The sequence below is a fragment of the Rhinatrema bivittatum genome, chromosome 11, assembly GCF_901001135.1.
Source record: "Rhinatrema bivittatum chromosome 11, aRhiBiv1.1, whole genome shotgun sequence".
NCBI classification, from domain to species: Eukaryota; Metazoa; Chordata; class Amphibia; order Gymnophiona; family Rhinatrematidae; genus Rhinatrema; species Rhinatrema bivittatum.
The window spans coordinates 48258946-48274113 of NC_042625.1; the positions used below are offsets into that span (position 1 = coordinate 48258946).

The 15168-nt window shown below is 45.2% G+C and overlaps 1 protein-coding gene across 1 annotated transcript; it reads right to left on the minus strand.

The window, feature by feature from the left end:
* Positions 1–3059: 3059 nt before the first annotated feature.
* GP1BB (glycoprotein Ib platelet subunit beta) lies at positions 3060–14527 on the minus strand. Its single transcript, XM_029571388.1, has 2 exons — positions 14062–14527; positions 3060–5170 (listed from the first exon to the last, which is right to left on the minus strand). The coding sequence occupies exons 1-2, from the start codon at positions 14105–14107 to the stop codon at positions 4527–4529; spliced, it is 690 nt and encodes a 229-aa protein (XP_029427248.1). The 5' UTR covers positions 14108–14527; the 3' UTR covers positions 3060–4526.
* Positions 14528–15168: the final 641 nt, after the last annotated feature.

The window sequence follows — 15168 nt, forward strand, 5'->3', positions numbered from 1 at the left end:
TATTACTATGCAACTTTTCCACTCCATTCTCCTCCTGCTCCAAGTTTCAATGTAACTTATCTCTCTTCTCTCATCTCTTCTACCACCTTCTCCAGTAGCCTCCTAGTTAGGTTTATTGTTTAGAGTTTCTCTTTAAAGTTCTCTTTACCCTTGTTCAATGTAAACCGATATGATAAGATAACCATCTTGAATGTCGGTATAAAAAAAGGTTTAAATAAATAAATAATATCATGGCAATAGTAAGTCGGCGGAACCACAGAAAGCAGCAACTGTGAAACAAAATTTAAAAAAAAATATCTTGATGGCGGTCAGATTAGGAAAATGGACTCTCAATTTACAAGCGTCCATTTTCCTAACTCATGGCTTGCATGGCATGCGACACAAGAGATGATGTTGCAGCTAAGGGAGGTATTTAAGTCAGTAACATAGGCACATTTATTTTAAAACTGTTTCTTCCCCTACCTGGTTAAGATTTTATTTTAAAGACAAATGGGAACATGAAACTGCTGTTTGCAATTTTTTTTTACATTAAAGAGGAAATGCTTAACAGCAAGAAAGATCAAATGCTCTTTTGAAAGGCATGAAAAAAAGGCAATCAGCTTGTTTTTGATGGGCAATTGAAGCTTGTGCTCTTCCTTTGAAAATTCCATGGAGAGGGAGAGACTTTGTTTGGTATCTTGTAACTTCAAATGAAGAATTAGGTGATCCTATTGGCTGGAAGCCAGTATTGTGACATTTGCTGGACAACAGTAACACTCTGTGGAAATTAATTCTGAGGTGGGGGAGGATATTATAATTAACATAGACATTGTTGAAATTCAAATTGGGGAATAGCAGACTTTTGCCTCAAAGCTTAGTTAACTAATTCATTACTTATTCATCCCTGTAGCCAGTAAAAGGCAAGGAACTGAGTACTAATAAGACTTTTTAACCAAGTGCAGCTGTCTTTTAGAAGTCTGGAAAGAAATTACCTTTGTGGCAGGTCAAACAGAGAGGGGCAGGGCAAGGAATCATGAAGTAATCCATGAATTGCAGCCTATATGGGTTGAGAGAAAAAATAAAGGGAAAAGGAGTTTCTTTTTGCAGGGAGTTTTCTAGTGAGCTACCCTGACAAGAAATCATTTACCTAGTAAACTGAAACAAGCAGAGTCTTTTGTTGCTTTATAGAAAGGGCAAGTAAAGTGATTTTTAGATAATCCTTCATTGGGTTTGGTTTCTAGCAGCTGAATAGTATTTAGATAATTGCTTATATTCTATTAATGTTAAGTAAAATGAGTTTGGGGATTAATCAAAAGATCTGTTGTGCTTTTATTCAGAGTAGAGAAGGAATTTTTATTTTAATTTGGTGAAGCTTTGTGACCTTCTTCATGAGTCAAACTGATCTCCTGATCCTCGTGGATTCCCCAGACATCCTACAATTGTCTTATCATCTAACAACTGCAGAGAAATGCATTGAAAGCATTTGGCAAACATGCAAGATTAAATTGAGAAATCACCTGCTAAATTTTGGCCAGAATTTCAACTAGGACTTTGGGAGCACATTCTTAATTTGCTTGATCTGACAACTTAAAGGGGAAGGATTTATGGTTTTGTGTTTATGAGTTGAAAAAGCTGATCTTTCTATCTTTTCCAATGCTAATACATTTTCTTGTACTATAAGAACATGAGTTATTGTCTCTCTTATAGAACGTAAATGTGTTATGCAGAGGTGCATGTACAGATTTTGTTTGCATTATTTGTAATAGTAATACCTTGTATTTTTTTAAATTGTATTTATTTATGAGGGGCTACACACCTACTGGCTTTGCTTGCCAACCCTGCCAGTGGGCTCTCCACTCTAGAGTCCATGGTCTTGCCCAGGTGGAGAATGCAAGGAATGGCTGGGCAGGGCAAGTGACTCTAATGAAAGGCAGGGCGGAGAGAGAGGTATAGAGACACGACGCAATGATTACCTGGAGCCCCGAATATTTTTACAATAAAGAGAGATGTTTGCTCTAGCCTCTACTCCTCATCCCTGGGAGAACCTTTAGTTGTCTGGGAGTTTTACAAATGCCCATTCTAAATCACACAACTGAGAATCAGAATTATATTATAAAGACCCTCCCGCCAGTGAGGAGGTCATACTAAGCCTGAGATTTCTGTCAGAACCTGCATCACCAGCTCCTCTTTCAGTTTTATTTTATAAATATTGGATTTTTTTGCACATAAAGTGTTTTTCATTCTGTTTGCATGAATGTCAGTCTCTTTTCTAATTTAAGCAATGGCAGCCCTTAGCAGTCCGGTAATGTCATAGTGCAAATTCAGGTCACTGTCTTCCTTGTGTTCCACAACACCTTGATGTGACTGCTTGAGGTGGCCCAGACACTGCACTGTATGCCAGATTTCATTAAGAAGAGAAAGCTGTTTGCCTGAATCAGGGCCAGATTTACCTGTTAGGTGTAAAGTGTGAAGCAATAGCACAGACCAGAGCCAGGAGCACACCTCAGTCCTGCAGTTAAAGTACTGAAATATACACACAGCTCTGCTAGTGCACCCCACTCCTGCTCTGCAGCACCCCCTGCTGTTTCAATACAGAGACTACACACAGAGATCTGCTAGTGCACCTCTCTCCTGCTCTGTAGCACCCCCACACACAGCTCTGCTAGTGCACCTCACTCCAGTTCTGCAGCATCCCCTGCTGTTTCAATACAAAGACCCACACACACAGCTCTGCCAATGTACCTTACTCCTGCTCTGCAGCACCCCTGCTGTTCCATTATTTTGAGCTAGCTTTCTGCATGTAGCTCCCTGTATTACTGCTAATGCTTAAAGACCTGTGTGCATGACTCAGCTATAGCGCCAGATGTTATTCTCAAAAAATACCCCAGCCCATTTGTTAGGGACTGTGGTGCTGATCAGCTACATGTGCCTTTAACACCCTCCTCTTACAGGCTTTTACATGGAACATGTCCTGTTTCCTATAATAAATCAAAGGAAATTTCCCTTCATGTACACTTTAATAATTCAGTGCTTCGTATGGAAAGAATGTAGAAAGGAGAGATCCCCCAGACACAGAACCGTCTCTGTCAGCAGATTAAATGTGACAATTTATTGGATTACTGCTTTACCATAACCGGCAAGGGCACAGGCTTCTGGTGCCAGATGTGCACAGAAGCCTCTGGACCTCAGCAGAACTGTATGACGACATTTATTTAATGTGTAAGCGTGAGTTGAGTCTTGCAGGAGATGGTAGCTGCAGTGGGCTGGCTATTTCCAGCTAGCTTCCTGATTCATTAGTTTGTCATCTCTATGAGTCGCATGCTTAATACCAACCAAAGCTTCCCCTAAACCTGCAGCAATCCACGGAGACCAGAAACAATGGGAGCTTGGAGTAGTCGCATTGGTAACCATTTAGCAAGTGAAAACCTGGAGAGCAATGTGCCCAGGTTTGCAAGCCTGAACCAGGAGCCTTGGCTGTGCTGGAAAAGAAAAATGAATTTACATTTCTGCATTTTTTTAACCCCATGCTGTGCAAGCCAGTATCCCCCAAAACATGCATGTAGTCACCTCTGGGGTGGAAGGTCAGGCAGCTTCCAAAGCAGTAAGGAGGGAAGGTTCACAGCAGTCAACACTGTGGTCATTATTGTTTCATAGCTGGGCTCAGGTCTGGGATGTCAACAAATTTCTAATGAATATGCATGAAAGAGATTTGCATACACTGGGTCTCTCAGACCTGTAGTGCTCTACTTTCCCCCTATCATCCTTGTCTCCCAACAAGCTTCTATTTGACTTTTTGCAGTTGTATAAAATCCTCCTTATTGTGCCCAAATGTCTGATTATAAGTGACTGCAGCAGGGCAGAAAGCAGACAGGGCCCAGCATCTTATTTACTGCTCATTGTACCAAGTCATGATCCTCTAAAGCAAGGGCAAGTTATCCTCTAAAGCTCTACTCCTGGCCTCAAAAGCCACAAATTTTCAGAGTTCACCATGAATATTTATCAGATCTATGTGCATACCCTTGGTCCAGAAACCAGTATAATTTGCATATTTTAATTTCTCTGTTTGCAGTCATCAAGGACCAGAATTGAGAGCCTCCACCCCTGTCCTGGATGCGTACCCAAATGGTTAGGGTTTTCAGGTATGCATGAGGTATTTGCATACAGTGGAGACCAATATTTGCAAACTTATCTCATTTATATTCATTGTGGATCCCCTGAAAACCCAATTGACTGTAGGATCATCAGAATGGGTTTGCAAAGTTCTGCAGTAGAGTCAGCACCTGACTCCAGTTAGTTAGCGTGGGTTGATCTAGTCCTGGTTTTACTCCACGGCATGCACAGTCCTAATCATTTGCTTTCACTAAAGAAACTACAGACTCCATGCCAGCAAGAGGGATAAAACCAGGGCCGGGTCAGCCTGCCTTGGGAAACATTAAGCCAGTTGCTACCCCTAGAGTTGTAATAAGAACAAAACTGTAGGACATGAACTAAAGCAGGGGTTTGTTAGCACTTCACTTGCAGCTTGGTGGCGGCAGACAGGAAGCTGGCTACGTCCTGCTGTGGTTGTAGAGTGGATGGGCATCATTGGAAAAGCTCTCATACACGTAGGCATCTGTGTTTTGGTAGATTTCCTTGGTTGTCCCCCGGGCTTCCTTGGCGATTGTTTGGAAGCGACGCAGGAAGATGATGACGAAGATGAGCAGGATGGCCTGCAAGGTGATGAAGAAAAAGAGGCAGATCTGGCAGATGAGGGCCAGGCTGCAGTGCCAGTACTGGCAGGTGGAGAGCACTTCATCCTCGGTCAGGTACATGATGAGCCTCCCCCTCATGGATGGTGGGGAGGAGCACACTACATCTCGGTACAGCTCCCTGCTCTGCTGCTTCTGGATCCAGGAACGCAAGTACAAGATGTTACAGTCACAGGTCCAGGGGTTTTGCTGCAGGTGGACCTCCTGCAGGCCCAGCAGGCCATCAAAGAGCCCATTGGGCAGCGCCTTCAGACTGTTGTGTTTCAGGCGGATCACTTTAGTAGACTGAGGGAAGGCTGCTGGCAGGCTTTCCTCAGTCAGGTCCTTACTGTTACAGTCAACCGTGTTGGAGCTGCAGTGGCAGGGGGCGGGGCAGTGGCCCAGCACTAGTGACAGGAAGTGAAGGAGAGAAAGGAGCAGAATCCAGCACCTCATCTTCAGCTCTGTAATACAAGAAGCCACAAAACAAAGAGCTGAAGCCTTCGGTTTCCAACAAGCCCTAGGCTACTAAGGGACCCACTGAGCCAGTTCTAGCTTTGAATCTATGGCCTTGATAGCCTGACTTTCTTTACAAAAAAAATTGGAGGCAAAGGGATAACCAGGACTGACTGAGCCTGTGACTGCTAACCTTGCTTTGGACAGAATGGCCAGGAGTGATCGGAGTTGTGAGCATGGCCTGGCAAGGTCAGTGTAGGTGTAAAGTGTGTGACTGTGTTAAGTATTAGGTACACCAGCCAAGCATTACAAACCTGGGTTTCAGCTCCAAGCCTAATTGTTTCTGTGACTTGATATCTTGCACATCTATAATGAAGACTATAACAGCAGATATAGACTGTATGGCCCATTCAGTCTGCCTAATTTCACTCCTGGTGTAATGCTATAGACTCCAATTGATCTCTGAGGCTCTCCCCTCACATCTTCACAACTAGAGATTATCTGTGCTTATTCCAGACTACCCCCACAACTAAGGATCCTCTAAGCTTATCTCAGGCTTTACTCTTACTACCCTTACAGCTAAGAATCCTCCATGATTAGGTCAAGTTTCTAGATACTATAAATGACTGCTTCATGGAATGGATGGTCCTAGAACTGAGAGAGGCAGCTACTTTAGATGTAGTCCTCAGTGGAAATCATGACTTGTATAAAGGGTTACTATGGTGGGGCCACTAAGCAATAACAATCATAATGCAATCAAATTTGACATAGTCACTGGAGGGAGGGCATTTAGCATAAAGCTTTAAAAAGGGAGACTATGACAGAATGAGGAAATTAGAAAAAAAACTAAAAGGAGCTGTTGCAAGGGTTAAAAATTTACATGGGGTGTGGACACGGTATTTTTAAACAAGTTTGGAAGCCCAGATAAAATGTATTCCATGCATTAAAAAAGGTTGAAAGAAGACCAAACAACAGTCAGCGTGATTTAATGGTGAGGTAAAGGAGGCGGTTAAAGCTAAAAGGGCATTGTTCAAAATATGGAAAGCAGACACAAATGATGAAAATAGCATAAGCATTGGTAACTTAGATGTACAACAATCATTAGATAGGCCAACAGAGACTGAGAAAAAGCTTGCCAGTGAGGCAAAAACTAAAATTAAAAACTTTTTCAAGTACATTTGAAGTAAAAAGCCTTTGAAGGAAGCAATTGGGCTGCTAGATGACCAAGATGCAAACAGGGTGCTGAGCGATGACAGGAAATAGCAGAAAAACTGAATGAAGTCTTTGCCTCGGTCTTTACAGAGGAGGAAGCAGGGAATATTTATCAACACCTGAAACATTCTTTAATGTTGGAGATTCTAAACAACTAAAACAAATATCTATAACAATGGAGGATGTAATACAACAGATTGACAAAGTAAAGAGTAACAAACCAGATGGTACCCACCCCACAGTTCTAAAAGAATTGCAACATAAAATTGCTAACCTGTAAACATTCATTTTAAAACAGCCACGACTCCTGAAGATGGGAAGGTGGCCAATGTGATGCCAAATTTTTTTTTTAAAGTGGCTCCAGGAATAATCCAGGAAACTATAGACCAGTAAACCTGATGTTGGTGCTGGGCAAAATGGTAGAAGCCATTCTTAAAAGCAAAATCACTGTCTATATAGATAGACATGGCTTAATGGGGGAAAGTCAACATGGTTTTAGCAAGCAGTATTGTCTTACCAACCTTTTAGATTGCTTTGAAGGTGTAAATAAACATAGATAAAGGTAAGCCCATTGATATCGGGTATTTGGACTTTCAGAAGGCATTTGATAAAGTCCCCCTCAGGAAATCACAAAGTCATGGGGTAGGAGATAGTGTTCTATTGTAGACTAGTAACTGGTTAAAAGGCCAGAAACAGAGGGTAATAGGACTGAATGGTCAGTCCTCCAAATGGAGAACTATCGTTAGTGGAATGCCACAAGGATTGATACTGGGACCTGTGCTTTTAACATATTCATAAATGCTTTGGAAAAGAGAATGTGTAAGGTAATCAAATTTGCATATACACAAAAGCATTCAAATTTGTTAAAACAGAAATGGATTTTGAGGAGCTGCAGAAGGTCCTGGTGAGACTAGGAGATTGGACAACTGACTGGCAGATGAGATTTAATGTGAAAAAGTGCAAAACGACGCACACAGGGAAAAATAATCCTAACTACATCTGTATCAGGAGTCACTATCCAGGAAAAGGACCTTGGAGTCCTTATGGACAATAATTTGAAATCCTCAGCTCAGTGTGCAGCAGGGTCAAAAAAAGCAAACAGAATATTTAGATTGATCTGAAAAGGAACTAAGACTAAAATGGAGAATATCATATTGCCTCTGTATAGATCTATGGTGTGACTGTACCTTCAGGCCAATGCAATACAGTGCGCTCAGCCAAGCGCACTGTTTAATCCATGGTTGGACACAGGTTTCGGATGCACATCCACAATCCCTTATTCTATAAGGGGATTAGCGTGTCCAAAACACGCATCCAACCCCCCACCCCCGCAACATGCACATTTTTATCCTCAGAAATTAACGCCTGCCTAGAGCTCAGACTTCAAGCCACTGCTACTCCCTGATAATTTTTGGGCAGTGGTTCAAACTTTTCTGTTGACTGCAACAGAAATTTGTTGTTTATTGCAATTTGTTGTATGTTGGGCTTCCAAGTTTCTTCAATTAAGCCCCTGCAGTTGCTACAGCATTCTGTGGCGAGACTAATCACCGGCCACAGTACAACTAATCATATTTCCCCTGTCCTTGCAAACCTCCACTGGCTTCCTGTTTAGTGGATGATTAAGTATAAGCTGACCTTGTTAACACATAAACTCTTGGCCATTGATTCTTCACCTTGGGCGAAGGCAATGCTGCAGGTTTATATCCCAGTAAGAAATATGAGATCTTTGCGCTGGCGCTGCTTGATGTGCCCTCTGTTGGACTGGCAAGGCTATGTGAAGCCAGGGATGTGCTCTTTCTATCATGGACCCCACATATTGGAACACCCTCTCTTTAGAACTCAGGTCACAGGGTGTCCAAAGTTTCAAAGCTGCCCTAAAGACATTTTTATTGAAACAGGGGTTTGGTTAATTTTTATTGGAGAGAGGTTTCCATTTTAGCATTTTTTTTTCTTAAGATGCTAATATTGATTTTATCTTACCAAGTTTTATCTTAGTTTTATATTTTTATAAATATGTTTGCTATTTTATTGTGTTCGTTCATATTGTTCTTGTGTATTTTACTGTGTATGTTTAAAATGTAAGCCGCTATGGGTTTCGGTATTAGCAGCAAATAAATAAAAAATAAATACTTAAAAGAGGTCCAGACAAGTTCCTAGAATAATTACTTCTACTTTATGGGATCTGCCAGGTACTTGTGACCTGAATTGGAGACAGGATGATTGGCTCGATGGACTTTGGTCTGATTCACATGGCACTTCTTATGTTCCTCTCACAGCTAATGTGCCTCTGTTCCTATCCCTGGCTTTCCACCTCACTCCTCCCACAGCTAAGGATCCTCTGTGCTTACCCCAAGCTTTAACCCTCGCTCCCCCACAGCTAAGGCTCCTCTGTGCTTATCCCAGGCTTTACTCTCTCTCCCCCACAGCTAAGGATCCTCTGTGCTTACCCCAAGCATTACCCTCCCTCCCCCACAGCTAAGGATCCTCTGTGCTTATCCCAGGCTTTACTCTCCCTCCCCCACAGCTAAGGATCCTCTGTGCTTATCCCAGGCTTTACTCTCCCTCCCCCATAGGGAAGGATCCTCTGTGCTTACCCCAAACATTACTCTCCCTCCCCCACAGCTAAGGATCCTCTGTGCTTATCCCAGGCTTTACTCTCCCTCCCCCATAGCAAAGGATCCTCTGTGCTTATCCCAGGCTTTACCCTCCCTCCCCCACAGCTAAGGATCCTCTGTGCTTACCCCAAGCATTACCCTCCCTCCCCCACAACTAAGGATCCTCTGTGCTTATCCCAGGCTTTACTCTCCCTCCCCCATAGCGAAGGATCCTCTGTGCTTATCCCAGGCTTTACCACTTACTCCCCCACAGCTAAGGATCCTCTGTGCTTATCCCAGGCTTTATCCTCCCTCCCCCACAGCTAAGGATCCTCTGTGCTTACCCCAAGCTTTACCCCTCACTCCTGCACAACTAAGGATCCTCTGTGCTTATCCCAAGCTTTAACTCTCCCTCCCCCACAGCTAAGGATCCTCTGTGCTTATCCCAGGCTTTCCACCTCACTCCTCCCAAAGCTAAGGATCCTCTGTGTTTACCCCAAGCTTTAACCCTCCCTCCCCCACAGCTAAGGATCCTCTGTGCTTACCCCAAGCATTACCTTCCCTCCCCCACAGCTAAGGATCCTCTGTGCTTATCCCAAGCTTTACCCCTCACTCCTCCACAACTAAGGATCCTCTGTGCTTACCCCAAGCTTTACCCCTCCCTCCCCCACAGCTAAGGATCCTCTGTGCTTACCCCAAGCTTTACCCCTCACTCCTCCACAACTAAGGATCCTCTGTGCTTACCCCAAGCTTTACCCCTCACTCTCCCACAGCTAAGGATCCTCTGTGCTTACCCCAAGCTTTACCCCTCACTCCTCCACACCTAAGGATCCTCTGTGCTTATCCCAGGCTCTATCCCTCACTCTCCCACAGCTAAGGATCCTCTGTTCCTCTCCCAGGCTTTACCCCTCACTCCCCAACAGCTAAGGATCCTCTGTGCCTTTTCCAGGCTTTACCCTCCCTCCCCCACCACTAAGGATCCTCTGTGCTTACCCCAAGCTTTACCCCTCACTCCCCCACAGCTAAGGATCCTCTGTGCTTACCCCAAGCTTTACCCCTCACTCCCCCACAGCTAAGGATCCTCTGTGCTTACCCCCAAGCTTTACCCCTCACTCCCCCACAGCTAAGGATCCTCTGTGCTTACCCCAAGCTTTACCCCTCACTCCCCAATAGCTAAGGATCCTCTGTGCCTTTTCCAGGCTTTACCCTCCCTCCCCCACCACTAAGGATCCTCTGTGCTTACCCCAAGCTTTACCCCTCACTCCCCACAGCTAAGGATCCTCTGGGCTTACCCCAAGCTTTACCCCTTACTCCCCCACAGCTAAGGATCCTCTGTGCTTACCCCAAGCTTTACCCCTCACTCCCCACAGCTAAGGATCCTCTGGGCTTATCCTTTACCCTTCACTCTCCCACAGCTAAGGATCCTCTGTGCTTATCCCAGGCTTTACCTCTCACTTCCCCATAGCTAAGGATCCTCTGTGCTTATCTCAGGTTTTACCCCTCACTCCCCCCCATAGCTAAGGATCCTCTGTGCTTATTTCAGGTTTTACCCCTCACTCCCCCCATAGCTGATCCTCTGTGTTTATCCCAGGTTTTACCCCCATTCCCCCCATAGCTAAGGATCCTCTGTGCTTATCTCAGGTTTTACCCCTCACTCCCCCCATAGCTGATCCTCTGTGTTTATCTCAGGTTTTACCCCTCACTCCCCCCCATAGCTAAGGATCCTCTGTGCTTATCTCAGGTTTTACCCCTCACTTCCCCAATAGCTAATACTCTGTGCTTTTCCCAGCCTTTATCCCTCACTTCCCCACAGCCAAGGATCGTCTGTGCGTATCTCAAGCTTTACCCCTTACTTCCCCATAGCTGATCATCTGTGCTTATCCCAGGCTTTACCTCTCACTCAACAGCTAAGGGTCTTCTGTGCTTATCTCAGGTTTTACCCCTCACTCCCCCCACAGCCAAGGATCCTCTGTGCTTATCCCAGGCTTTACCCCTCACTCCCCCACAGCTAAGGATCCTCTGTGCTTTTCTCAGGCTTTATCCCTTACTTCCTTAGCCTCTTGCACAGGCTTCCTGTTACCATGGAAATCCATGCAAGGCGCAGGGCCCTATGGGAGCTGTCAGTGCAGGAGGGCTGCAGGAGGCCCCACACTGAATATTCTACATTTCCAGTTGCTGTTGCTGCTGCTGCTGCCACTACCACTGCCACTGCCATGGAGCCAGTGCTGTGACGTGGAGCAAAGGTGAGGAGATGCCCTAGGGGAGGGGCATCTTCCCCCTGCCAATTGCCACTGGAATCTGCCTCTGTCTTGGGGTGATTATATCCAATTATTTCAAGTTAGGGAAACAGTGTGACAAGAGGGGCTGCTAGGGTGAAGGAAGAAGATAATTGGTAGAAAAAATGAGGTAATTGTGCCATTGTACAGATCGTGAGACTGCACCTGTAGCGCTGTTGCCAGTTCTGCAGGCCATACCTAGACTTTAAGTAGACTTTTTTTTTTTAACCAGCTCTGAATTAGAAACTCTATGAAATGATACTTAGAAATCTGAACCTGTATATCCCAGAGCAGGACCTCCCAAACCAGTCCTGGGGATCCCCCAGTTTTCAGGATATCCCCAAGAAATAGGCTTGAGCTAAATCTGTGTTTAGTGGACACCCAGCATATTCAAATTGATCTCCTGCATATTCACTGGAGATACCCTGAAGCGTGGTCCCCAGAACTGCTTTAGCAAGCCCTGATCTAGAGGAGCAGTGAGACAGGGGGGTATGAGGGAGACATTCAGTACCCGGAAGATAATAATGCATAAGAAGCAGACCTGTGTCAAGGGAAAGGAGGTTTTGGATCAAGAGGCCATGAGATGAGCCTTTGAGGGGGTCGACGGAGGAGAAACGTCAGGAAATATTTTAGCATGGAAAGGGTGGTTGGAGGCATGGAATGCCTTCCTGGACTGGCTAAAACGGGAAGAGAAATTAAGAGGGCCTGGGACGAGCACGGAGGAGGCTTAGTTGCTTAAACGGGAGAAAACAAAAAGCATGACCAGCACCACATCTGTAAGGATTCAACGTGCTCCATTCACCTGATTCAACAACTGGTGCTGGGGCTGGGGCTGCTGGAATGATTGTGAAAGAGATTCATATAAAATGTTAGTAGTCCTGGAGGCAACACAGGCATCCACGGGGCCGGGCTGCGATGGTAGAATCCACTATTAGCTGGGTCTGTCTGGCAGGCTGCAAGTGCTGTCATAACTGGAAGGGCCTGGGGGAAACGCAGTTGCCCAATTAGCTGAGTCTATCAGGGGACCTTAGGAGGCTGGATGTTGGGGTAGGAGTCACACTAGTACTGCTGTGGCTAAGCAAGGGAAACATGGGCAGTGCAGAGAACCAAGTGGAAGTCAAGATGGAGGAAGAAAAACGGACTTGGAGGTGGTCACAAGCTGTGGCCTTAGCAGTGTGGATGAGCCGATGCCCATTTACCATCTTACTATATTACAATGTCAATTTTCCATTGGTATAAATTAAATGCAATGGATCCAAATCTTCAACAGCTTAATCCCTTGCTACTTCAAACTGTGGTCAGAAAAGACTTTTCAAATCTGAGATCCCATCTAGTCCATGAACTGTATCAACGTACAAGCCCAATGTAATTCACATCTTGCTTAAAAGTTCAATTTGTTGCCTCCTTTTCTGTTGTGTAGAAATGTGATCAGTATGGAGCTGCTCAGGAGTTTAATCCTCAAGCACGATCCCACACAGGAGCTCATCACATGGACGCAGCATGAGATCAACCCGCCCGCCTCTATTACAAATACAAAAATAATGTATTTCCTGCAGAGTAGGGAATGGAGCGATTTGAGGGAAACATTTAAATATTTTAGCAGGTTTCAATAACGTAGAAGGAGGCATTTTCCATAAATAAAGAAATTCAAGGAGTCCTGATATGAAGCTGCAGGGAAGGGCCAGAGGAAGCATGAGAAAGAGGGTGGGAAGATGCCCGGAATAAGCTACCAGTAGGCATCGTGAAAGCCACTGTTGGGTCAAGTGCAGCGCATGGGGTAAGAAGAGGGAGGATAGCAGTGGGTAAGTGTGGGGCAGGGGGCTAATTTTGCTCAATCACCTGTCGAGAGCCAAAAACAAAGCCGACATGCACAGAGGTGCTGTAAGGCTGCACCACGCTGCCAACACGAGGAAGCACACAAGCGACGTGAACGTGCAGCAAGGCTCAGCTCTGTTCTTAGCTATAACGGAGGCAGACAGCCGGCTTAAGCACGGGCTGCAGGCTGATTCAATTACGTTTCTCAGCTAGGAAGAAGGAGCAGTATCACAACGATGGCCAAGCCTATAAGCCAAACACAGAGAGCGTGAAGGAGCTAAAGATTGTGTCTATAAGAAAGAAAAGCAAGGGGCAAACATTCAAATATCTAACAGAGTCAACAAGATAGCAGAAGGTAGGTTTTCCCCGAGGACATAAGAGGGCCATGCTGGAGCAGACCAATGGTCCATTGAGCCCAGCCCGAGTCATTAGGAAGATCCTAGCAGATCCATTCGCTGTTGCTCACACCCAGCAGGGGATCAGCATAGGAAGCTGAAAAGGACTGTAACAAAATACTTTTTTACTCCCGGGGGGGGGGGGGGGGGGGGGGAAACCTGGACCACACTTCTAGAAGAGGTTACAGAAGCCAGAACAGAGGCAGAATTCGAGCATGCATGGGGCAGACACAAAAGGGCCTTAGTGGCAGAGGAGCAGAGGGAGTAAAGGCCACAGAGTGAGCAGCACCAGCAGAAGAGACAGCTGAGAGGTCCATAGTGGGGGATTAGAAAGGGGGGGTGGGCTGGCCACAGCTAAACCAGTGAAGACGGTCAGGCTCGTACGGCTGACCAGCAGGGAGATGCCCTAGCATTCGTTTCTCTAGCTGAGGTTAACTGGCCAGACTGGTTGGGCTTGCATGGTCTGTATCTGCCACCGTCTATAGTGTTACTATGCACCCTGCAGAGACTCCACCGATTTATTCCACTTACATTCAGGACTGAACGAACAGAGAAAAGGAAGCATTTGTAAAAGGTTTCTTGAGGGAGAAGAACAGGAAATACTTACTGAAAGGTGTGTGCAAGTGCAGTTGTTCCAGGACAGCTACGACCATGGAGAAGAAGGATTCTGAGGAAAGTAAATGAAGACCAAGGACTTTTGCAGGCAGATTTGTGCCTTGGCTCCGATACTAGCAAACAGGGTTTTTTTTTATGTTTGGAAGTGACGCAAGGAGCTGCCCAACACACAACTGCTGTTCTGCTGGATAAGAGGCTGTGGTGTAGAGATAGGACAAAGCTAAAACATTTCGAAGACTCCATCATCCTGGAGTGCCTGCTGCTGTATGTACACATAGCATATATATTAAATGGCATAGGCATGTGATACAGCATGTATTATAGAGGGTAGATTGTATATTATATAGTACTAGCTGAAACTTGCAAAACATTTGCAATCAAATTAATATCTTTGTTACACCAAAGCCATTCATTTCCCTGGTAACTCTGTGAAATACACACGCACCCTTCCTTGGCACCATCCTCACCCACCAATCCCCACTAACCTCTCTCTTGCCTCTTCTCACACCTGATTCCCCTCACACTCTCTCCCTTTTATCACCCTATAATCCTTCAGCCGATCCTTTCTCATCTCTTCCGATGCTTTCTGCTGCAAGCACCCATGGTCTGTTCAGCTCCCAACGCATCTGGCACCACCCCTGTGCCAGACTGACTGTGGCCCCAAAGCACTGAGAACCCAAAACAGTTCTACAGGGAATCGGGGAAGAACATTGGTGGTGATTTAGCAGCACTAACGAAAGAAGAAACTGAAAGGTTTTGAAGAAATTCATGCGAAGGTCCGGTAGAGGATAACAGAAAAGCAGAATGAGTATCTTGCATACAGGAATGGCCTGAAGTTACAACAAGAGAGTCCCAAACTGGAAGGGTCCTAGCCTTGATGGCTTGTCCTCCTTTTGTGGCTCAAACATTTAATATCTCTCCATCAAGACTGGGCTAATTGCAAAAATAAATTGATCAAACAGCCAGAATCACAACGACTATTAGGAAGAATACTCTTCCTTCCAAAGAGAGAGCAAAAGAATACCCCCCCCAAAAAAAGAAAAAAAAAGTTATTGACCACTAACGTGCCTACCTCCAATCTACACTACACTGTTCACTG

Bases quoted from the DNA above. Each gene is read 5' to 3' on its own strand.
- GP1BB (XM_029571388.1), bottom strand. From the start codon at position 14,107: ATGGTCGTAGCTGTCCTGGAACAACTGCACTTGCACACACCTTTCA. The intron at 5,171-14,061 runs GTAAGTATTTCC...CTTGTATTACAG, and splicing joins GCACTTGCACACACCTTTCA to AGCTGAAGATGAGGTGCTGG.